Raw genomic sequence first — 26,843 nt, 5'->3', positions numbered from 1 at the left:
TATAATACACTTATGAATATGCATTAGTCAAGCAATATTGTAATAGGCTCTTATAAAGAATTTTTTTGTTAATTGAGAAACACAATACTGTGCAAAATTAATTGGGACAAACTCCATTTTTTATAAATTTCTTCATTTCTCGGGAATTTTCAGACCCAAAACAGTTTCAACTGCATTTTTCTTACAAAAAATGGTTGTTCTTGACTAGTCTAAACTGGTTTGACCATCGTGATCATCACATGTAGAGCATTTTACCCTCAGTTGTGTTTGAGTTGCTGCAGGAGGTTGAGTCTGTGAATTGTCTAGTTCTAATGCATATTAAAAAAAGTATATATCACTCCCAGGAGAAGGACTAGAATTACACACTTCAGTCAGCACACTTGAATAACAGTGAGAGATATTGCTGCAGCAGCTGGAATTGGAAATGCAAAACAAGTACAGATCTTCAGAGAGAATTATTAGCTACAGTTGTGAGCATTGATTCATCAGCAATATGACGAAGGATTATTGAAGCAAGGGGATGGGTAGGAAACAAGTGAAAAAAAAAAAAAAAAGTTGTTAACACCTGCAATGAAGAGAAAATGTTTGTATTGGGCCAGGAAATAACAATCCTGGAATGCACAAGACTGGAATAAGGTTGTATTCAGCGACAAAACATTTTTTTGTGTTAAGGATTCAATCAACATTTATCAGACAAAGTTCTGGAAAACCCATCAGAGAACATCTCAAGCACCCTCAGAAGCAGTTTTTTTTTTGGAGTCATTTTACAACTGTATGATCTGGTAGCTTAGTACCAGTTGAAGGGATGATGAACTCTAAAAAATACATTTCAATACTAGAAGAAATAATTGTGTCTCTGATGCAAATGTTTGCTGGTAGTGTTGGTTCTTTCAACAAGATCTTGCTCCAAACCATCATTTCAATGTGATAAAGAATTTTTTTCAAGAAAAGGTATTAACAATTTTGGATTGGCCTGGTAATTCCCCAGATGTAAATCTCATCAAAAATTTCTGGAGCATTGTGAAGAAACATGCGAGTAAAATGGACTGTTAAACTAAGAGAAATATGATTGAGAATATCATAAAAATTTGGTTTCATTTTAATAACATCAAAAACATATGTTATAAATTAGTGGAATCCATGTTAAAACATGTACAGGATCTCATTAAAGCTACAGGAGGATATATTTACAACTAGATTGCTATATCATGCATGTAAGTGAACCTATACTTATTAAACAACAAAGGTGAAACTTTTTGTGTTTGTCCCAATTAAATTGCACATGTAATTGCATTGTATGTATTCATGCAATGTTTGAATTTTCAGCTGCATTATACAGAAGTTTACTATGTATGAAGAAAGAGGCAATCATTGTCAAAGACATAAAAACATTTAACAAGAAAACTTTCAATTAAAAGTTATGAGGAAAATTATTTGAGGATAATTTTCACATAATTATACGTGAATATAAATTAACAGCCTTAAAAAAAATTTTGACTGCACACACTGATAAAAAAAATAGTGCTATGTATATAAACATTGATTTAATCAGTTCAATTAACATTTCAAATATTCAAAAGAAGTATAAACACAAATAACAAACATAAATTTAGAACATTACTACGTACAACAAACATCTAACTATTCTTCTCCCACCCACAAGAAGTCTTAAAATGAAATTATACACAATTTTCTCACAAAATTTCAATTAAATAATTGGTACTTGGATTATATCAAATGGGTACTTTCCTAAAATAAAAATAAAATATAATGTTTGCAGTGATGTACTTAAATTCTATATATCATGCATACATAAAACAATATATATGTAATGAAAAATATATTATTAAACAAATCAATAAAATAAATAATATTAAATGAAAATGATTTTTTTCACTTCACATTTTTGTTTATTAATAAAAATTAAAAGAGTATTATTGTATGCACATATATACTTTAATGAATTTTAAACTGAACTGTATTCATGCACTGAAATGAAATAATATAAAAAAAAACTATAAAGTTTTGTTCTTGTAATTGCGTGTTGTGGCTAGAAAGTTATTAATTGCAAAAAATGATTAATCATTAAAAAAATTGCCAAAGATGTCATGTTGGTCTATTGATTATGTTTACCAATGACTCGGTTATACTTGCATTGAAGCTGAAAGTTTGCCAATGGCATATGGTACATAAATAAGTATTCCCCCTTCCCATGCAGTTATTTATACTAGATATTCATGAATATTATAAACATTTTTTTTTCTCTTCATTTCATTCTCGATTAGAATTACCATATCCTGAAATTAATGATGCTTCATAGTAAAATTTTGTAGGGAAAAAAATTAAAATCTATTAATGATTTTAAAATTAGAAATATTAATTATAATATAAATAAAACTTATATCCACTTTGAATTTTTAGATATTTCATGCATACAAGTAAAAATATGTGTACATTTGGCATTCAAGATATACAATATCCAACAATGATACAATGAACAAAACTGAAAGTTTCATAATAAGGCAGGTAAATTTACGAAGAAATCGCTTTGTGTAAACATTTCAAGAGGCTTTGAAAGCTTTTCTAAAATATCTTTACTTTCTTTACAAAGATCACAGTATTGATCCTTAGATTCTTGACTGACTTTGAAATGATGAACAAAAGTCTTCTTGCACATACAGCACTCACATAGCTTTTCAGTCATATGTTTACGGTTATGATTAGCAAGATTACTTATTTGGGTAAAATTTTTACCACAAATATCACAGGCATATGGCTTTTCACCAGTATGTGTTCGATAATGGCATTGAAGAGCCTGTTTGCGAGCAAACCTGCGACCACAAAATTCGCATTCAAAAGATCTTTCTCTCATATGCGATCTGTAATGTTTGTTCAAACAGCTTTCGAAACTGAAACTTTTATTACATATATCGCATTGGAACATGTTTTTCTGCTGTAAACACTGGTAACAATATTGTTCATTTTCCTCCTTTTTTGATGAATTACATTTAAATCTGATCGTTTTAGTGAAATGTTTCTTGCAATTATGACACTCCAAAATGTTTCCCTTGGATTCAGGCGGTGTACGATTTTTTTTATACTTTGAAGAACAGTCTTTATTAGATGAAACTGAACAACATGAACGTGTGAACTTTCTCATACGGGTGCTATTATCTTCAGGTAGGTCGCACAAGTTATCATTAATATCATCATCAAACAAAAGACTTTTAGTTTGAGCCATAATAAAAGGCAGCGAAAAAATAATCAAATCCCATTCACAAGAATAACATTTGCACTTTTAACTGACATAATCATAAGTTGTTTATGAATATATGACGATAATCGTAAGGTCGTAACGGAAAAGTGTTTACACTTAGCAAATTACAAAATCAACTTCATTCTTTGTTTATGATTTGTAGTATTGCCATTTTCAAAAAACCTAAATATTCATTTTTTAAAAAATTAATTTATTGACTTGATAATAATAGCGCTTTTTATTATAAATTTAGTAATTAACTTTTATTCTATCCTATTCTTCTATATAAATATTGATAAGTTGGGAAATATTTTGCTAAATTAAAAAAAAGTAAAACCTAAAGGTGAGGAATATTAAGTGAAGAGGGAAGAATTCAGCTACGTAAATAATAATTGATTTTCTCAGAACAGACTTTATCAAAAAAATTAAATCTTGATAAATTTCTACGTTTTTGAGAAATTACAGAACAATATATAAAATTAGTAAAAAGATAATATTTCAAACATGTAATTGCAATGCATTAATTTACTTTTATAATTCTGCACGGAAGAATAGCATGGCATCATAATGACATTAGAGAATAGTGGTGCCATCTGCTATAAGTTTGCTGAAGTAATTGAATATTTTTCATTAAAGAAAATTAATTTTCCCTAACTGAATGTTTTTAAAAATTATTTAGTGATAAACATTCTGGTACTAACTTTATATATTTTATCATAAGATTTCACCCAGGGATCAGCTGCGTGTTTTCGACTAAACTTCTATTTTTTCAAATAAAATATATTGCCTTCTATATATTTATATACAGAGAGAGAGAGATCGTTTAAAATATATTTTATATGTTTGATATTATTTATTTTATTATTTCTATTCATTTTTATGAGGTGAACAACAGTTATATTTCTATTTCTGTAAAGAAACACAAAAGAATTCTTTAATTTTCTAACTCTTCATTTATTTTACTTATCTTCTCGATACATCAAAACTTTTTATCTTTATAGCATTAGGTTGTTGTTGTTTCTGACGGCCCTTGCCGGGGACAAGCCCGCTAATTTCGAATTCAGCGATTTTAAACCGGGAGAGAGCCTCTTATTTTTAGTAGAGCCAACTAGGGCCAAGAGAACGATTTTGCAACTCACGCATCACATTCGCTTGCACAGCCCCTTTTTACAGGGGGGGGGGCACATTCACATCACAGATCTCACAAAAAGAACAACCATGCCCGAACCGGGACTCGAACCCAGGACGCCCAGATCACGGTGAAGACGCACTACCTCTATGCCGGCAGCATAGGATCTTGCTCTTTGATAAAGGGGAAACCAATCTTTTGATAGGAAATAATTTTTTTAAAAGTAGTAGTAGTAAAAGTAGTTTTTTTAATTCAAAAGTAGAATATTTTATTGAAGATTGTGTAAATAAATGAAATTGCCTTAATTTAGGAATAATTTGCAAGATGGTTAAATTAAATATCAATTTTTCATATTAATTGTATAAATAAAAGGACATTTATCTGAAATTTAAAAAAAAAAAGGTGAAAATCATTTTAGAGTAGAAAAACTTTCAAATTTATTGTGGAAAAGCATCAAATATCGCTTAGTTTCTACTAAACTAAACTTCTTATTAAAACTTCAAAAAAAAAAGTTCTATCGGCAAACTTCTTTTAAGCATCAAATGGTTACATTAAATACATGTTAATTTAATAGCCTTATATATGTTCAGCCATCGAGTACATGAACATTTCTGAATGAAACTAGATCCATGACAACATAACGCTATTGTAAACGCACTTGTTCAATTCATCTATTTTTTAACTTTTGCCGTAACCTAGATTCACCTTTTTCTTCGTCTTATAAATTACATAGATATTAAATATAATTCACCTTCCTTAGCTTTCAACAATAGATAAAAATCATGCGATTTAGTATTTGATAAAAAATGAAAATTGTTTAAATTTCATTAAATAATGAAATGCTTTATTGAAGATTATGCAAAAAAGAAAAAAGAAAAGAAAAGAAAAAGGAAATAAGAAAGGAATCGCAAAACTCTGGAAAAATTGAGACTATTTAAATAATGCCATTAAAAAGGCATTTTTAAAAATTTTGTAATGGCACAAAAATGGATACTATTGTGGATAAAAATCAATACTAGATACACGTCACAACCCTTTTTACGGGGCGAACCTTATTCTCGCATTTCATTCATACATCCACAGATCGTAATTTAGACCTGAATCAGAGAACGATCACCCCTGATCCAGTACCCCCAGTGATATTACTCTCGACATGGAGAACGAATTATGGGACGAATGCTAAAGTTAATGGTTGTAATTCAGATTCTAAATTCAATCGCTTTGGATTGGAACAATTTTTCTGATATTAAACTTTTCCAATTTCTTTTTTCCAAACTCAAATTCTTATAAATATTCTCCACCACTAACAAATCGCATTTATATTTATAAATTGCCAATTTTTTTCGACGTCACAATCCCCATTCCGAAAAATACATCATGTTCTCATCTGACGTATCACATGATAAAAAAAAAAGTGAAAAAAGGACGAAACTGCAATGAGTACTAAAATAATATAAATTAAATTTCTATATTAAGAGAGATAAGACAAAAATTATATTTTTTTTCAAGTACCATTTATTTTTTCTTCGCTAGTGGATACTTCTGATTTAAAAGAAATAGTATCTTTTCATTCTTGGAATGGGCAGCATTCTTTTTACCTGCCTTGTCTGTCTACAAATCAATTATTTTTCAACTAAATATATGCCACTATGTACTAGTTTTCTCACTGGTGAAATAATTTTTTTCACCATTATTTGAAAAGTTAATAAAAATTTCAAGATAACTTTCCAATAATACTGATTGCCGAATATAGGAGATATTTCCCTAAACGAAGTAGTTCTGCACTGTTCGGGAGGACATACTCTGTACTCCTGTTTGTAAAAAATAGAAGATTCTACTCAAGAAAAATCAGGAAACAATTTTCTTGACTTGACACCAATTTATTCACATGGAGCCACAGTTTACTTTTATACAATTTCCGATAAGCATATCATTCCATATCACGGTTACGAATATATAAGACAATAAAATTTTTTTTTTTTCAGAAACTACTAATTTCACAAGAAACTTGCTGGGTTTCTGCTTGATCGTTAAAATAAATTTGCTCTGCTGTTCCTCGTGAGCTACTGATCGCTCACATTCACAAGAACGTCTACTTTTCTTGACTGCCAAGCAAATAAAAAATCTTTTCTGCATAGTTTTCAAGGCGCAAGACAGGCGCCTCAATCTCAGGAGACACCCGAGCACAAGTCAAACCTGATTGATTCGTTTGATTACATGACTTCAAACTATACGTCATGGGAAATCTTCTGTTGTCTATTTATCTTTCCTTTTGGCAATTAGATGCGTACTTTGGAGAAATTAATTTGGGAATACATATTAGCATTGTAGTATTTTGTTTTGTAATTCAGTTGATTAAAATTTTACACTCGCATCTGTTTTATAATAAAGCTGATATAGAAGAAATCAGGGTGTGCTACATGTTTTTAAGTGTGCTCTTATTTCTATATTTGGAAAGAAAATATTATGAACGGTTATTATATAGGTTTATAAATGTGGTTTTTCAATAAAAATGAAATGTACAGATCTACAAATCTCTTACTGGATCCATTTTAAATATGTGTTCGGAACTTAAGGCAGTAACTTCACAGGCAGAAACTTTTATTTCTATATTTGAAAAGAAAATATTATGAACTGTTTTTTATAAAATACGTTTAAAATAACTGCGTTTTTTATAAAATTCAGCTCCGCATAACGCACATTTGAATTCCATGTTTATTGCTTATCTTTGCAATACGGAACAATGCTTACGGCTTCGTAGGTAAAAATTGGTTACTGTAAAATTGGCGGAAACTAATTTGGCGGTTTTCAGTTCACTGATCTGACAAACCAATCAAGAAAATTTTCACGCGTGTAGCACATCGTAGCTATCTAGGGCCTAAACAGTAATAATTTTGAGTTGACTTGTGCTCGGGTGTCTCCTAAAATTGAGGCGCCTGTGACACAAGTGGCTATATCTTTCAATCCCATATTGCCATCTTGAACATGATTGGCTGTTCCTTGTCACATGATTCACTGACGTATTGTCCCTCTTAATGTGTGATCAAGCATGCCATTAAAAAGCACGTGATGTTTGATATTGAAATGCTCTTGTACCAGTAAAATTTTAATTCAAAATTGACATTGGAATATATATTTAACTATGGATTACAAATCTGAAATTTGTAGTGCAAGATTTTATCGTAAACAGTATTTAATGAAATATCAATCTCGGCTTCATGGAATAAAATCCAGCTGTCTAAACAAGGAATTTCCATGCATTTATGGTGATAAAAGATTATCTTCAAAAAAAATGTCTTTCACACCACAGATTAAAAATTCACGATGTAAAGATATCAACAATATCTTGCCAAGAAAAAAATTGCGGCCAAACGTTTCACCTTCTTAGAGAGCTTAAGGATCATTTAATGCTTGAACATAAATTCAAAAATATTAATAATTGTCAGAATTCGGAATTTGACAAATACGAAGGTATGTGTGAATATATGTGCAAAAAAGTATAATAAAAATATATGTGCAAAATATTTTAACCAAGGACTTTCTAAATGTACCTTACATATTTAATGATCTGAAAAAAATGGCATGGAAGATTTTGTAAGAAATTATTTTATTAACAAAGAAAAGTATAAGAACTAATATCTAATCCTACATCTGCTGAATTTACATGGATAGTTCCATAAACAGAAACATGTTATGAGCTGTACAAGCTTCAAAATATTTGAATAGTTTACAGCTTGCAATTCTTGTATCCATATTAAGCATTAATTCATAAATCAATTACATTTGTAAATGATTGAAAAATACTAGTTTTTAAATGCCCACTGTTCAGTCAGTGCATGACAATTCCATTAATGACGAAGCAGGAGTTGAAACTTTCATAGGTTTATTTTCACACATATATGGACACGGACATTTCTAAGCTACCACACAAACACATCGCAACACAAAAAACGGGAGAGAGAGTATGTACATGTCGCCGCGTCGGCGTCTCGAATACATCTGGTTAGGGGAACAGAATTTCCCCTTTTTTCCACCGGAGGGAGTCGAACTCTAACACCCACTATAATTGTATTTATAAATAACTGAAAATATGACTGGATTTTATGCATTAAAAAATATAAATATGAACACACAATAATAACACATTTTAAATTAATCATACACATTCACATTTTTGTTACGATTAAACATAATCGAATGTACATTCGCATTCTCGATTAACCGCAAATAATGATGCTACCAGAACGTTTTTGATTTAAAAATAATCATACACATTCGCATTTCCGTCATACTTATAAATAATCGAAAGCACATTCAAAATATTTTCATCTAAACAGCAATCATCTTCAAAATGAATCGAAAATATATTTAAAATAATCTTTCGGTTGTAATCAGTAAACGTCAGTGAATCACGTGACCAGAACAGCCAATCACGTTGAAGATGGCAAATATAGAATCGAAAGATATAGCCGCTTGTTTCAAGACATTGGGAATGCGCTGCCATTTGGAATAAGGAAGGGGAACTAATCCCGAAAGTGATACTTATAGAACTATTTAAAAACCGCAAAGATTAAAAGTCGCAAAACCAATAGATTTGTGGCGAATTGAGATGAGCGAGGATAGAGCTGGGACCTTGTGGTTTGCAGCCCAGTAACATGACCACAATAAAAAAGCAATTACCCGAGAAGCGTAGCTGTTAACTGGCGTATAAGCTTTCACAACAGACTCGCCCTCCAGTGAGTCTAACGATATGGCTGTTGAGTAGTAATGTATTTTTAGCTGTTGAGTCTAATGTGCCTATACCCATCTGAGTAGCACCAAGCGTTATAGCGAGCGTGTGTGGTTGTTGTTGCGTCAAGTGAATCTGTCGGCTTTGTGTTGCTGAGTCAAGTGACTCTGATGACTTTGGTTTTGTTTGTTGCACAAGAGCTGTACGAAGGTTGAAGGTTCATCGTCCGAGGTTACCAATGTGGTGGATTGTTTGAGCTAGAACAGAACCTGGGACCTTGCGGTTTGCAGCTCAGTAACATGACCACAATACGAAAGCAATTTCCCGTTCAGAGTAGTTGTTAACTGGCTTATAAGCTTTCACTACAGATTAATCTATATAATTTTTATTGGTTATATGAATTAGTAGCAAAATTATTAAAAACTCATTGACCATGCTTTACTAAAGTTCCCCCTCTATTTGTGTAAGAAAAAAAGGAGAATTCGTAGAAATGTAAGCAATTATACATACATTCACAAGTGCGAACACTATCTGTTATTAAATTTAGCTAACTAATGAAAAGGTCTCTTTTCTGTCATTTAATTAATAAGTTTCTATTTTAAAAATATCTATGCATAATTTCCACTCATATATTTCTTGCAAAAGTTTGTAACGGAAACAACAATTTTTATCACTACTTTATATTTTGTTTGCTTTTGTTTCAAAAAGTATTCACAGCAAAAATAAAAATAAAAACTTAAAGATGACTGAAAAAAACACTCATTAAAAAACTTGATAAGAAAATCTCACATTGTAAAAAATGGAACAATATAAATCCTTTATAAAATGAAAAATTGAGTAATAATGAAATAGTTAGAAAATGTCTAATTTATTTTCATTTAATCACTAGGTATCTATTAAAATATTCCAATTCACTTTATGTTATCTGCTTACGTTTAAAAGGCAGTTTTTGGTAAAATTTCACAAATTTCTTTATTATTTTATTTTAAAACCCATTTATTTGGATTTCCTTATCTGTGTTTGTTTTAATTCGACAATAAATAAAAACCCATATATGTGATTTTTTATAAACCACTGTAGCTGAAAACGAAAACGAAAGTACCAACCGGAAGTTGAATTTTTTCCAACATTTTATCAAATATGTGCCTCTTTGAACCATAATTTATTTTATAATATGTTCCATCAGCAAGCCACGGGTATGAGAATATATTTTGAGTAGTTTTTATGCCGAAAGGATTGGTAACTATATCTACTTTTGAACATTGTTTATGTTTACAAAGCATTTTGTCAACATAAACAAATGAAAACTTTAAACCAATTTTTTTAAAACTTAGACTTCGTAAAAATTTTCATAAGCAAAGCATAATATCTTAAAATATTATTAATATATTACCTTGAAATTTTGCATATATGTTACTTTAAGTGTTCCAAAGGCAATCAGCTAGGGATATAACTTTGAACTGAGTAACTTTTGTTTTAGAGCTGCCTAATCTAATTTTCAACAACGAATTTTTTGAAATTTCCAATACAGAAATACTCGATAAGCTATAACTTTTTTGAAAGTGCACATATTTCTTAGATTCTAGTTCATTTCCTTTACCATAGCTGTAAGTAGCATAATTGGAATCTGTGCAATAGAATTTTTTGTAGAGTGCTTTGCTTTTTGTTGCAATTTCCACTATTTTTTACCCAAATTGTCACATTTTACAGAATCTCAATTGGCACAGAATTTCTTGATAAATATTTTTCATTATTTGCAATCATTTTGATCCAGAAAATGAATTAAAATAGCTCATTAGAAGTATTTTCCAAAAATTTGTCTCCATAGGTGGAGAGATACTACCTTAAATTCCAGATATTCTCTTTCGCTTAGCGATATTTGAATATACGAGTTGGAAACTGGAATAATTTCGCCATGTGTATGCACAGAATTTTTCTCATATCTACTTTTCTTCGGAGAATTCGCACTATTTGTAACTTAATGGAGTATACACTTTTGCAAATATCACTTTTTCTGAAAATCATATTAGTTTCAGCAATTTTTTTTTTTACCTTTCAGCAATCCATACATAAATGGGTGCTCTTTCTGGTCTCCGTCTGTGGACTTCCTTCATTAAATCTTCGATGTGAAGTTTTCCTGGTATTACATTCTTTTGGATGTTCTTTAACCAGATACTTTGCCATACTTCAGATTTCTGTTGTAATAAAATGAAACAATTCCAAATTTTAATAGTAATTTAAGGAATGAACTATTGTCAGTAGAACCAATTCAATTAAATTCTAAATTCTCAAAAGAACACAGAATATGAAATATGGATCTTACAATTAGTGAATGAAGTATTATAGAATATAATTTTCGATTCTCCCTCTCTCTCTCTCTCTATATATATATATATATATACACAGACATACAAAGTGATTTGTAAGTAAGATACTTTTAAGCCCTTTAAATACAAAACGAATCTCGTATAGCCAGAGAATTTACGCTACCCACAGTAAAGTGACTATACTCAATTTATTGAGACAGGTTACAGCACTTCTAGCGGTAAAAAAAGGAAGTTGCAAAAACAATTCAAAAATAGAAGATATCAGCCAAAAAGTTCAATTAGAGAAATGTACGGCATAACGTAACAAAAACACAGAAAAAAAAATTCATAAAGTTATTTATAAAATTGGTGAAAATATTTGCAATTAAATTTATGTATTTTCCGCGACTTGAAAACGGTTTCCTTCAAAAATTCAAAACTGTATACTCCGGTATTATTAGATAATGCTGATTCCATGGTTCCTACACCAGAAATGAAGGGATAGAAAAATTTAACACCTGCACATCTTTATAAAAATGATACATAAGATTCCCTGGAATAAATCGACACGTAGCAGAGAATTCCTTATCAGAATCTAATAGTAAAATCTCTGACAAGAAAAATTTCTCTTAAATTTTAATATAGACTGACGCATCTCTTATCGCTTTTTCTCTGTACATAATACGACTCTCGTGGTGAAATAAATCAAAGTTAAAATCACAAACCTTTTTCTTTTCTGCCACGCATCTGCAAAATTATGCTTATATATATATATATATATATATACTAGCCGCCTTTGGCGACCAGCCGGTTCGCCAATCTTAATGTTCGTTAAAATTTTAATAATTAAATATTTTATTCAATTCCTACTTTAATAGTTTCTTCATCAAAATATTTTAAAACTTCAAATTTTGATAGTCATATAATTTACTCATAATATTATAAACGCCTTCAGTCATAACGTAATATGTATCTCTCTCATTTTCTGTTAGTTCCCGTAGAATTTATACTATAAATTAAAGTGGAAAGGATTAATCTGCAATTAATATAATAATATTTTTTACTGAAACAAAGTATTTTTTTGTAATATGATTACTGAAAACAGTCACTGAGCGTTTAAACTTTATGGGCACTAAAGAATATATTTCCTAATTTATGTAATATTTCAAGAATTTGTCAATAAAATATTCTCAGATTCATCATGACCAGAACGATTAATTAACAATGTTTAATTTTAAATGCATCAAACACTAAGAAAATAAAACGAATCTTTTAAAATAATCGGTTGAAAACAGGTTAAAAAAAACTACTTAAAAAACGATTTACTTAAAATTATAAGCGTATACAAAAAAATTTATAATTAACATAAATACAATTTAATTACTAAAACATGCAACTAACCTAAAAATAATTTAAATCATCCGTTGATAATGGTTGTCATGTCAACAATCAGAACACAATGCGCATGCGCGAATTTTCAACGCCAGTTACGGTAACGCAAATGCGTGAGTTTTTCTACGCCAGTTGGGGTAACGCTATGCAGATTAGAAATTTTTAATTTCCTTTATTCTGTTTTATTTTAATTCAAAAGTACTTAAAAATGAATCTGAAAGATCGATTCATTAACAATGTTTAATTTTAAATGCATCAAACATTAAGAAAATAGATAGAATCGTTTCAAATAATCAGCCGAAAAATCTTAAGCCTAGCCTCATGACTGTTGGAAAAAAATCTGAAGCAGTACTCATTTGGCGGTGGGGAAAATAAAAAGATTTTTTTGGCGGGAAAGTTAGTTTTTAATTAATAATTAAAATTCTAATTAAAAATTCAAAAAAAGGACTATCCTATCTTTTAAGTTAGATCAAACTTCACACGGTGTGCAAATTTGATTAAAATCGGTTAAGTAGTTTAGGAGTCCATCGCGGACAAACAACGTGACACGTAATTTATATATATATATATATATATATATTAAGCAAAATATGTTATTCATTTAGAGCTCTATTTAATCTGATTCTGGAAATCCTGAATAACACTGAAAAAAAAATATATGACTTTTGTTCTCTCATAAACAAAGATAAAGTATTAAATAATCATTTGCATAAGTCAGTATCACTTTCCATGTCCGTGTTTTGAGCCGTTTCCCTCTCATTCATTGTCAAAAAATATAGATTACTTTAATGCTAGATTTTTACCATTTGCACACACACAAGCACGTACACGCGCACGCACGCACACACACACTCACACACACACACACACACACGCACACGCACACACACACACACACACACACACACACACACACACACACACACACACACACACACACACACACACACACACACACACACACACACACAGTGTTTGTATCTCCCTTGGTCATAGTCTCAATAACTTGAAAAAAAAAGACAATGACTTTTATTCTTTCTTTTTTTTTATTGTGTACTCCAAGCTCCGTGAACTTACCTTAATGTAAGAATGAATTTGTGAGTTGTTCCTCAGGGCTAGAATTGCATTTGGATATCTCTTGACGAGTTCCTTGAGTGTGTCAGCTGGTCTGGGGCTTCGATGCAAACTCAGAGTGGACGTTAAGCTACCGCCATACAGGGCACTCAGAATCAAAGCCCCCATGAACCAAGTTCCCAACAATGTCCGACAGGAAGTCGCCTTTGGATGGCGCACAATGCCTATTAAAACAATTTAATGACCCTTAATAATGTATGATATTATAAAGAAAAAAAATGAATAAAAGAAAGTTTTGTTTAAAACTACTTATGTTTTAAAAATATACAAAGAAGGGTAGTAGCCATTAAATTATAAACATGATTAAAATTCCTCTTTAAATTTTCTGATATTTCAAGCAATGCACGTCTCTAAGTTTCCCATCAGGAAAGGTTTTGAATTTTTATTTTGAAATTATAATCAAGATTTTCTTAATTTATTGAAGAACATGGGTAATATCAAAAATTTATATATAAAATTTTAAAGCCATTAAAAACTGTCTTACTTTGCCCTAAGAGAGCTCTGTAAATCGATCCAGTGCTTCTGACGGCAGATTTGACGAACAATTCTTCATTTATTTTCACTATATCTTCTTCGTTTCCGCAAGCGTCCGTTACATAAAGAGTGAGGCAGTATACGGTGCTTCCCAGAATTATGGCAAATGTTAAACTAATCCACACCTGAATTGAGCAAAAATATGATAAAAAAAAAGGTAAGCTAAACAGTTTATTCAGATAATTGTGCATAATTTTGGAAAATGTTGGGTTATCAAAAATTTAAAAATGTTTATCGCAATAGCACAAACAGCGAGGAAGAAAAAAATATTATTAAATCAAATGAAACTTTTTTTTAGTCGTTTATGTAGTTTGATTGATTCAGCCCACTAACCAAACTATTCAAAGTTCGCATTAGAAAGTATAAACCTCCATTCTCCCTTTTGTCCAATACATTTCCGTAAATTACTATTGTTTAATACATTTGATCAATCTCTTTTGTCTAATACATTTCCATAAATCGCTTTTGTCCAATACATTTCCATAAATTACTTTTGTTTAATACATTTCGATCAATCGCTTTTGTCCAATACATTTCCATAAATTACTTTTGTTTAATACATTTCGATCAATCGCTTTTGTCCAATACATTTCCATAAATTACTTTTGTTTAATACATTTCGATCAATCGCTTTTGTCCAATACATTTCCATAAATTACTTTTGTTTAATACATTTCGATCAATCGCTTTTGTCCAATACATTTCCATACATATTCACAAGCTTGAAATTAGCTTTGAAAAGTATAACTCTTACAGTTAATACAATATTGAAAGTATGAAGTGTCTGTCTTTCGAAGCAATTCGGTTTGACAATATGTAGAAATCTATAACATACTGAATTGCCGACACATAGCATACTATATATTTATTCGTGTCCCAGGTCCATCAAAAGAGCTCCATGAGATTTCCATTTTTAATACTTATTTCAATTATGTAGAAAATTGATAAATAAACTGAATTCTGCAAAACTACGCTAGTTACTTTTAAATATGTTAGGATTAATATTTAAATCTTTTAACAGGACGTAGTTTGCAAGTTTTTAGCCTGACGTAGTTTTGACATAGTTTGTGTGCTAATGCAGCCTTGAATAGACACTGACTGGAAATATGGTGCCATCGTAAAAATGACTCTTTATTTGATAGGATATCAGTTTTTGGACAATACCAAGCTAAAAACTCGATCCTTCTATAGAATCTTTTTTTTCAGTAGAATTCGAATATAATAGTTCACTTATTACAAGTTAGATCTGTAAAGTTCACAAGTTCTAGATTTTTTTTTATAAAAAAAAACACGTTTATAAGAAAGAAGAAAGGAAGCAATTAAAGATTAGCAGTTAAAAAAGTAACTGAAAAAAATGTGTAAATTGTATATTAAAATACATTATATAACACTGATAAAAATCACATACAGTCACACAAAAAGATTTTAAACCTTTAACTGTTATGGTTCAAACACATTTGTGAACATTTAAAATCTAAAAACACTATTTTGATTGACAATATACTCAATAATAACTATCTGGTGTCAATTCTGTAAAATTAAGATTACAAATTAATTAGCTTTAATTATAAGGTATTAATTAATTAAAAATATGAATGATTTTGACGTATATCTCAAAGCGAAGTAATACTTACCTTTAATTTGAATATTATTTATCTAAATTAATCAATAATTTGTTACTCGTGTTGAATACATCGCTGTGCAATCCTTTGTATTTCTCTATTAATTTATACAAATCGCAGTTTAAGAAGATATTAAATTTTAAAAAGTTCATCAAAATGAGGGAGAATTGATTCGATAGTTAGGAGGAGATTGAAGATACTAAACTTTTAGCATAAATAAGCTCTAACGAGTTGGTGGCTGACTTTAGAAAGATGATTGCATTTTCTAAGAGAGAGAAAATTAGATTAAATAGAAGATGTGGAAATAAAATTAAATAATTATAAATATGATTGTGTTAGATTAAATGAGTAATTTCATCCGAGTCTAATGTATCAAAATAGACTAATTCAATATCATACAATCCTGACGTCACACCCATTAACTCTTCAGAGTTAGGCTATATTAGCGAAATGATTTTATTAGTAAATACATTAGTGCGCGAAAATGCTGAGCATTTTTACACATTTATGGCAACTTGTGCTTATGTCTGTAGCACGATTTGCCACATTTTTTCTTTCTTGATCAAAAATCAAATAATAATTAGAAATTTATTTCATATTTTATTCATTTTGAAATATGATCTTATAGATTCTAGAATTCATACAATTTATGAAAGTGAATAAATCAAAGAGTGGAAAATACCCTCAAATCGACGTCTTGGAAGAGGATCCACGTCCTGCTGTAAAAGCCTGGAGTTCTGTAGATAAAAGTGACTGTTTCGGAAAAGATAGTCTCGGTCAGATCGACTGCTATACTTCTGTCCATAGTCCACGATAAGTCTCCCACCCCCATGTCCACACTCTGGAAGTAAGTAGAAAATCTATAAATAACTACATTATTTATACAGTGAAAAGGCACAATGAATCAAGATTTCGTTCATAATTTGGGAAAGGAAACAATAATGTGATCCTTGAATGTCAGCATATGTTCCACTTTTTATCTAAAACTACCTTATTTAGAACTTGTAGGTGCATATTTTCCCATATTTTTTTAAAGCATGGATAAGTTCTCTTTAACTTACATTTTCATGCAAAAGTTTTGAATTTAGACTCCATATCTTGATGATATTTCAAAGAAACTCTAACCTTTCTTTAAATTATCGCCAACATTAAAAGAGCGCTCATGAATCAATAATAAGACATGCTATTCTTGTTTCATTTTATCTTTACTGTTCAAATTCTGTTGAAGACGCTGTACTTTCTGAACAACAGCACCAAGATTTCTCAAGATTTTGGGGTTCAGTTTAACTCATCTCTGGAATTAATTTAACTACCCAGGTTTAAAAAATTATCTATTATTACTGAAGATGCATGTCTTTTTATGGACATTTGAAATTCTGTGATTCAAAAATCATTTCAATTCAATGTAAATACAAGTTGAAAATCAACATTAGCAAACTGATAGAAAAAGCAAATGTTTATTTTATTTCAGTTATTAAAATTTAAAATTTTTATCGGATTTTAAATTTTGAATAAAATTAAAAAAGTAAGTGGTGATGTCCATTTGCTTTACAAGTAAATGGATGTTGCATGTGTTGCCCATTGAGCAATTTTCTGCATATTTTTCATATGTAGAATATAAAGGAAATGGGGAATTTTCCATATGTTAGAAATGACATATGTTGAGAAGCTGGTGGTCCATTTGAGGATATCTTTGGGACGTCCAACTTGATACGTTCAGAAATGGATTTGCATCTCATAAAAAAATTAATAATTCAAGTATATTGGAAGAATATGATCGACTGACTTTGCAAGAATTCTAACCTTTAAAAGATTTAAAAATTCCTATATTAAAGTCAGAAAATGAGAGAGTTTTAAATATAAAACTAATTCCATAAAGAAATCCATAATCCATCTTGTCGCCATTTATATTTCTAAAATAAAATGAGATGCGGTTTTTTACTGCAATTTTTGTGGTTTTCCATGTGGAAAGATTTTTAAAAAATTTTAAGATTCGTGCCTTTTTGGTTGCTGCGCTGGGAAGAATTAAAAATATTTTGATGTAGAAATCATAAAATTAAATTTTGTATATGAGATTTAATTGATATTTAATTCTACTGTGGTGACGCTTTATAAGCCAGATAACAGCTACGAGACATGAAAAATTTCTTTTGTCTAGTGGTCATGTTACTCGGCTACGAACCCAAAGGTTGCGAGTTCGATCCTCGTCTATCGCCAGCAGCAACATTGGTGATCCGATGACGTCATACGCAAAAAAAACCTTCATACAACTGTTGTAGCGCCCTCTACCAGAAATAAAAAAAAATGAAAGCTGATAAATAATCAGCCAATAAAAAATGGAAAAAAAATTGAAGCTGATAAACAATCGGCCAATAAATAAAATGAAGCTGATAAATAATCAGCCAATAAGAGAAAAAAAAATGCAGCCGAAAAATAATCAGCCAGTAAATAAATAAAGCTGATAAATAATCAGCCAAAAATGGATAAGACGCTACAGCCAATATATCACCACTAACAACAGCAAAAACAGGACAAAAAAATCGTTCGTCTCACCCCCGACGCAATGAAGGGGGAGTAATGTGGTGACGCTTTATAAGCCAGATAACAGCTACGAGACATGAGAAATTTCTTTTGTCTAGTGGTCTTGTTACTCGGCTACGAACCCAAAGGTTGCGAGTTCGATCCTCGCCTATCGCCAGCAGCAACACTACTAATAAACTCGTCGAACCAACAGGTCAAGAAACGCGTTTAATTGATTATAAATTTAGTCACCAATTATGTAGTTATATAATTGGGCAAGAGAAAAAAATGCTGCTTTTAAACAGCAACTGGAGAATAGTCAAAGAACGAGGAATGCTTTGCATACCTTATTCACTAATTCGCCTATCATACCATTCCATGTTCCAGTTTCTTCAAGCATCCCATACAGGCGATCGTTGGCTTCTTTAACTATGTATCTGCATTCATAAATATTAACAAGCTATTCCATCATTTTTTCAGAATAAGTATATAGAAGAAAAATATTCAATATAAAGAACAAGAATGTAATAGAATCACAAATTATGTCAGCACAAACAAGAATGACTGAAGCAAAAGCACAAACAAAAATTAGGGAAGTATAGCATATACAATAAAATGAATAAAAATTATTTATATAGGTATTAATTTTTTTATATAAATTTATATTATATTTTGTCGTACTTCTTTCTGAAATGGCTAATTTATATAAAAATACTGAAACAAACCTACGTGAAATTGTAGATGTCGGATAATGTATTGACGATTCGAAAGATATATCCTCGCCATTTCGGATTCCCAGGTAAAGGTACTTGCTGAATGGGTGGGCTCTGAAAACAAAAAATAAGTTTTTCACAGTCATAAGATTAGAGTCAAAGGTTATTGATCGTGAATGATTTCCTAGAACATTCTTTAAATTGCACTTTCTCAAGAAAAACTAGCAGGAGTTGTCCTCCCAAATCTTTCTCACTTACTCTCTAATAAACTTACCATGCCAGAAAATGCCTTACATGGCATTAGCTTACAATAGTTACTAAATTTTAAGCTTTGGTATGAAGTTTGTATTTTTACTGAATCTATCGTGCGTTCCTTGGCTAGTAATTTGGCGATAAATCCCTGGCATGCAGTTAATAGTATCCAAAAATCGAATCGACACGTTTTTATTAACCGATTGATACAAAAATTTGACACAAAACTGCACTTGTAGTTAGAAAATCCCATGCCAAATTTGATATGTTTAAGCCTTTGCATTTTTGAATTATTTCGTTTACAAGTTTCTGAAATTACAGACCGACAGACAGCCAACACATAATTAAATGTAGCTCAAAATTTGACAAGTGCGTACGCTATAGATTTTAAATCTGTTTACTGAATTTTATCTATCTAGCTCTCCTCTTTTTGTAATTATCGTATTAAATTATATTCAAATAATAGGACAGACGGATTTCCTCTGAGCAGATTTTTCTCAAAATTTGTTAGAATGCAAATTTGGTGTGAAGACCGTATATCAACTGTCAACCTTCTGGCTCGAAGCGTTTTTGAGTTATCTTCGTCACAGACAGACAGACATTTTACATAAAATGTCTTTTTCGTACTCAGGAACATCAAAAACGTGGAGATTCGCAAAAATCTGGAGTTCGAATTTTTTGACGATTGCTATACTTCCTCTATACTGCGTATCAGAAAGTAAGATGATTCATGTTATAAATGAAAGACATTCCTTATTTTTACATCAAAGATCAAGATGACTAAGGTTCAAAATTATGAATCTTACCTAAAAAAAGCCCTCATGTTGCTCCGAAAATTTTACAATGTAATTGAATTAAACAAATATAAAGAAAGATCCAGAAAAAAGGATTGAGCCATGATTCATTGATGTAGCCAAATTGTTCGCTAATATAATGCGTAACGAAGAACATTCATAGGCAGGTAATAACATTTTGCTCCAATTTAAGTTGAGAACGCATTGCGCTTCCTGCTGACCGGAAATAACGTCAAAACGCAAAACAAGTGTAACATTAAATTAATTAAGCGTAACTTCCTCTAACAGAACTGAAAAAGCTGTAGTACAATAATCTTTTCTAATTACTGGATAAAAATGTTCAAAAATTGGAATTCAATGAAACTTCATTTTAAATCTATTTTAAAAGACTAGACATAGAATTGTGATAATGACCGAAGCAAAGTAAAAATGAGTTTTAATAATATAAAATAAGATTCCTTTTTAAAAGAATAATGAAACAAGAACTTATTCTTAGACTTATTTTTGCATTAAATATTCAGGATATGAATATTAATTCATGATTTTATGTAAATAAATAATCGACATTTGACTGTCTTTAAATTGAAAGATTTATTTATATTTAAATTAGAAATGCCAGCATTCAATCATCTAATAAACAGCAAATGGATTCCGCAAATGGGGAGTTTTTTTTTTTTTTTTTTTGTGAAATAAAGTCCTTTATAAAATCAATTTTTAGTAATATTATAAGAATCGGAAGCAGAACGGTTATTCCAGAAAGGTTGCATGGTATAAATCGAGACAAATGATAACCGAAGCAGCAATATTTGGTGAATATAGATTGTACGAAAACATATACCATCGAAATGCCTCAATAATTAATTGTTGGTTATATAATGAGAAAGTGTTTTTATGTCACAACATAACTTTATGGCGTACTTCGGCACAATTCAGGATATTTATGGCATATTATTTTAATTCCAATTAACATTTAGTAAAGATCTTCATACAATTGGGCTTCAAATTTGAGATTCTTGAATTGTACCTATATACTCTCGCGAGAATTGTTGATGTGACTTATGTCACTTTATAAGCCCACTAACAGTTATCTGTCAGCGATTTAAGCCGAGTGATCATCTCTAGTTTTTTGAGTAGCGCCAACTAGGGCCAAGAGTACGACTTAGCTACTTCATGCGTCACATTCGTTTACACAACCCCTTTTTTGTAGGGGCGCACATTCACACACCTCACAGATAGAACACAGAGGAACAACCACGCTGAACCGGTACTCGAACCCGGGAGGCCCAGATCGCGGGGAAAACGCGCTACCACTATGCCAGAACATCGGCGCTAGAGATGTTATTTTGAAAATCTAAAACGAATTTTGAAAGTTGTATTCACTATCACGGTTAACGTAAATTTAAAATAGAAAACAATATTCTATAAAAAGCTGAATTTTCTTTAGAATGAAATATGAAAATATAAAATGCTATAAATTGTTCATCATATTTTTTTGCATAAAGCACGAAAATTTTAATGTGGAAATTTTTTTTTGTTTATATTTAAAACACATACCACACAATAATTATTTAAAGTTTCCATCAAATTCTTTCAAAAAAGTATTTTTAGAATCATTTAAACGCAAACAATACTGTACTAACGAAATCTGTTATATAAAGGACAATATCAAGCTAAGGAACATTATATAAATAAAACAAATGTGCTAAACAACATTTATGATTTAGTTTTTCCAAATGACATTTGATTTGTAACATCTTCATAATCCTAATATTGTAATAATGCAATAACAAGGTTCTATATTGTATAACATTCGTTATACATTACTGTGCAATATAAAATTAAAATCTGTATAATTAATTGATTATGGGGATTACATTAATTATGAGAATTTTTTTTTGTTCAACTTAAATTAATTTGGAATTGAAACAGTGGAATAAATTTAAAAATTTGTAATTCTAAAAACAATTTTTTCCAATTTCTAAATTAATCATCTGCGACTAAAAATATGCAAATAATAGTGCTAATTACTTTGTGTTTGTCAACTTTTATGCTAATGTTAACATGCAGTATAAGCATTTATTTAATTGCAAAAAAACTGAAATTATTTCAAACCCCTAAGGACGATATCCTGAGTATGCGGCCACCAAAATTTGTAAAGAGCGTGTCAAAAAGTTGTTCTTCCGGTTGTCCTGTATCTATCAGAATATTCGAGAGATTCTTTTGCTGGAAATACGTGCTCCCATTTCCGACAGAATGTAAGGACCATATTTTGAAATTCTGTAAAGAAACAAAAACAATAGATTATAAATGAATCCAACATTTAAGAAAAGTTTTAACTTAACATGTTGAATATCTTATACTTATTTATTTTGATATCTTTAATAAGCTATTATGCCTAATCTTTTACAAATTCAACTTCCACATTATTTCACTTAAACCACAGGTGGAAACTACTATAAATATTTTCATACTACCTCGAGCTGCTTGGTTCTAATTTAACCATAAAATTTTATTAAAATGTGTAGCTTCTTCATCAATAAATTTCAATAAGCACATATATATTTTTTACATTTAATCTGTTACTCTTAAAAAATATTGCTTGAAATCTAATTTCTTCGAAAATTGTTGATCCTTTTCACTTTTAGACTCTTAAAGATATGCACAATTAAAAAAGTTATTTTTCCAATTATGAAATGAGTGCTTGCGATTAAATTACAGTACACTCCCGATTATCCGGCCAAATGTAGAGTAAGGGCAGGCCGGGTAACAAAATTGCCGAGTAGGCAGAAGTTTTATGAACTCATTTCTTTGCCCACCTAGAAGACAGTTTTTATACTAAAACTCACTGTTATAATACTTATTTTTTTACTTCTTATTGAGTTCTAAGCCCTCAATTTATGTTAAGCCAAATAGAATGTGAACACGACCGCTGCTCGATGAATCATAGAAGCAATTGCCGGTAACGTATTGGTTTAAAATAGAACGCTTTGTACAGGTAGTTTATATATATATTTATATACTACGCTGCACGTTTCAAGAATTTATTAAAGAAAAAGTAAATTAGAGGATATAAACCGTTCACATTTTAACATACATTTTGTGATCTTCACTATGGTACACTTGAAAAAGCATTAAACGGGCACCAAGAACAATTTACAAATACTGTATGTATTATACAGTTATAATCAGGAGGAGCGGCAACGATTGAGGTCCGTTATCCACTGACGAACAATGAGCAGAACGCTGCTCTTTTCCTGTGACAACTTGTATTTTGTACGCGACATATAGGAGGGTTGTAGCAGACATCCGTTTCCAATGGCTTAGCAATGTTGCCAATGCAACGCCTTGCCTTCCTCATTTAATAATGATAAAAGAAAACTAGGCCGGATAGTCGCAAACCGGATATTCGAGAATGTACTGTACATCTATAGTTTGCCATACAAATTATTATATTTTAATTCTTTGTCCTTTATTATGACTTTGCAATATTTGAAACTTAACTGATTAAAATCATTCCAAATTCATCATAGAAATTTATCGACAAATATCTATACTAAAACTTGTTTTGTAATAAAATTTTAAAATCTTTATCATTTATTTTCATTAAAAAAAATTAAGGCATTTCTAAATATAGTGTTAATTAAAAGTAGCAAATATCCAAAAGTAACATAAATCACAAAGAAGATTTTGTGGATTTCTATTACGATGGACATACAATCGCATGCATAAAAGGTCATTCATCTTATAAATTAAATTAAGAAGTTTTAAGTTGCTTTCTTCCCTATTAATTTTTTTTAATATTTATATCCAAGAACTTAATAACGATTAAACAAATTTGCGTGGCGATCAGAAATATCATTTTATGTTTTATAATATGCAATCAATGTGCATTAAATTATGTTGTTTGGCATCCGTTTTCTTCTGTATTATCGTAACATAATGGCTTTTTATACCCATAACAGAAAGTGGATACATTTGATCTTAATAAAGACGGTATAAGATCGTAATTGAGAGGGGATATTTATTTTCCCTCTAGTTAAATAGAAGTATAATGAAATAATTGTCGGTTGCCATGCCAACAATGAGTGGAAGAATAACACATTCATATAATTTGCTTGTTTGTTTGTTTTTTCAATTATTTTTATCCATCGAAATTAAAAATGGCGATTATTTTGGTTTCTTAGTTTAAAGGAATTTTTTTTCAAAGACTGAAACATTGTCATGAAAAATGGAATGTTTCGTATAAACAAAATATGAATTTTAAGTTTTAGCCTTATAAAAATAGAGGATATTTCATCATTTATGGAAATATGTAATCTGCATAAGCCTGATATGCAGAAAAATCGTGAGTTATAAGAAGTAAACATTTAAACAATCAGAACCCATATTTTAAAAGTATGCAAGTTTTATGATTTTTTCTCAAAATATTCTTTCTTTAAATTTAACTATGTATATATAAAATTCATGCAGAGATAAGGAGCTTAATACTATAAAATTTATGAGCATTATGCATAAGTTTTTATTTTATTTATTTCTTGGTAATAATCTATTCCGAGATGATATTTATAGTGAAAAATATTCTTTATTAGCTCTTCAAGCTACAAGATATTTAATATTTTTTTAAAATTTTAAGTATAATAAAATAAAAGACTTTTACAATTATCAAAAATTTTATCACATGTTATGCTAGTTTTAGGATGATTTCATGCTGAATTGCTTTTGCTGAGTGCATTTATTTGTGATTATTAATTCACAAATTTTTGCATCACAAGTCATTTTCAATTAGCAATTAAAAACTAATACTTAATAATATTAAAAAAATAAAATTATGAGGAAAAATAAATAAATATTTTTATGTCATTTTCTAAAGAAAATGACACATCTGTTCTCTAAGTATTATAAATTACGTCAAATAAAATGTTCACTCAAAGTTTGACGAATTTCGCCGTTGAAAACCTCCAAAGATTCTTTAATAATTTTCTAAACAAAAAACTATTTTTAAGTTTTTACTAATGTTTCTAAAAGAATTTTGGGCTAATGTTTCTAAGTATCTGATAAATAATAATTGTTTCGAAATGGGAAAAAGATGTAATTTTATGCTTCGACGTGCTATTTATTGACTAAAAAATGAAATCATATTATGAAATCTTATAATAAACTATACCCAAGGTACATTAATGTTTTTTTAAGAATTCGTTAGCAGTCAGATATTTACTATTTCGAACAGCATTATATACTATTTTTTCATCAGTCAGTAAATATTTCTCTTCTGTTCTGTAAAATTCATGAGCAAAGGCTCTAAAATGATAGTTCACATCTTTTATTATTTTATATATACTGCATTCAGAAGTCTGTACAATAAAAAGTGATTCTTTTGCCTGAAGGCAGTTTTACTTCATCTTTTTTATGAGTCTTTGTATTTCTTTCTTTTTATTGTGTATAAAATAGCAGTGCTTTTATTCTGTCTGTATTGCTTAAAAAACATAGAAAGAAATATTAGCATATTGACACCAAAAATTTAACTGGATTATCTCACAAAATGAAAAAAATATAATAGTTTAAATAATATCATCGAATGAGAAATAAAAGAACGTCAATTTGAGAAAAAAAATGTGTGATTTTTTTCCTGTTTAGTTTCAAGAGATTTATTGAAATGTCCATATTAATTATTTAAATTCGTAATAATTTTTTTGTCCATGACGACATTTTCTTATAATTGTAGTTGACTGAAATCTCTTTACTTTAAAAAAATATGATCTCAATGTGTTTGCAAAGCTTCAAATCGTGGAAGTTAAATGAAAGAAAAATAATATAACAGTGAATCAGATGGTTCCACTTTTAAATTCTGTTTATTTTCATGATAATTTTCAAAATATTTTCTTTTACTATCGAAAAGTATTGTAATTTTTATGCATGTGATAAATGTTTGTACGAATATAAGAGTACGAAATTTCAATCATTTCGTAATACGCATGAACACAGTAACATCTAAATTCTTCCTCTCATATAACTTTCATATAATTCGTATATTCATATAACAATTCCTCTCATATAATTCTTTTCATTGCTTTTTCTTGGGCGATTCAAGTAAAAAAAAAGAGGTCTAATAAATCAGATTCGGTATAAATAAACCGAAAACTTTTGTTTATATAAGATGTATTGAAATATCATAACTAATTGTATGACATATGTATGCAATTAAGTGACATATTGTTTCGAAATAAGGAAGCAATTGCCTATCTTATTTTAATACTTTTTTATATTGACCTTTTCTTCTATAAGTCTTTGGATTTAATATCCAGATAAATATAAAAGGAAAAGGATATAGCAATAAATACAATTTCCCCCTTCTCATGTAATTTAAGTTGCACTTAAAATTGTTTAAGCCAGATTATACTAAGCTAATTAAATACATTTAGTCGAAGCTCATATCAATGATCGATTCTTTGATATGAAACAATG

General features: G+C 29.8%; 1 protein-coding gene across 1 annotated transcript; it reads right to left on the bottom strand.

The window, feature by feature from the left end:
• Positions 1–204: 204 nt before the first annotated feature.
• Positions 205–23,687, bottom strand: LOC129968327 (glutamate receptor ionotropic, kainate 5-like). Its single transcript, XM_056082183.1, has 10 exons — positions 23,559–23,687; positions 22,494–22,658; positions 19,352–19,449; positions 18,969–19,059; positions 16,785–16,943; positions 14,431–14,605; positions 13,890–14,110; positions 11,167–11,309; positions 2,599–2,831; positions 205–308 (listed from the first exon to the last, which is right to left on the bottom strand). Exons 1-10 carry the CDS (start codon positions 23,685–23,687, stop codon positions 205–207), a joined length of 1,518 nt encoding a protein of 505 aa, XP_055938158.1.
• Between the last annotated feature and the right edge of the window lie 3,156 nt (positions 23,688–26,843).

This window comes from Argiope bruennichi, chromosome 5, assembly GCF_947563725.1.
Source record: "Argiope bruennichi chromosome 5, qqArgBrue1.1, whole genome shotgun sequence".
NCBI lineage: Eukaryota > Metazoa > Arthropoda > Arachnida > Araneae > Araneidae > Argiope > Argiope bruennichi.
The sequence above is the reverse complement of the archived record's forward strand: the minus strand, read 5'-3'. Positions and strand labels throughout refer to the sequence as shown.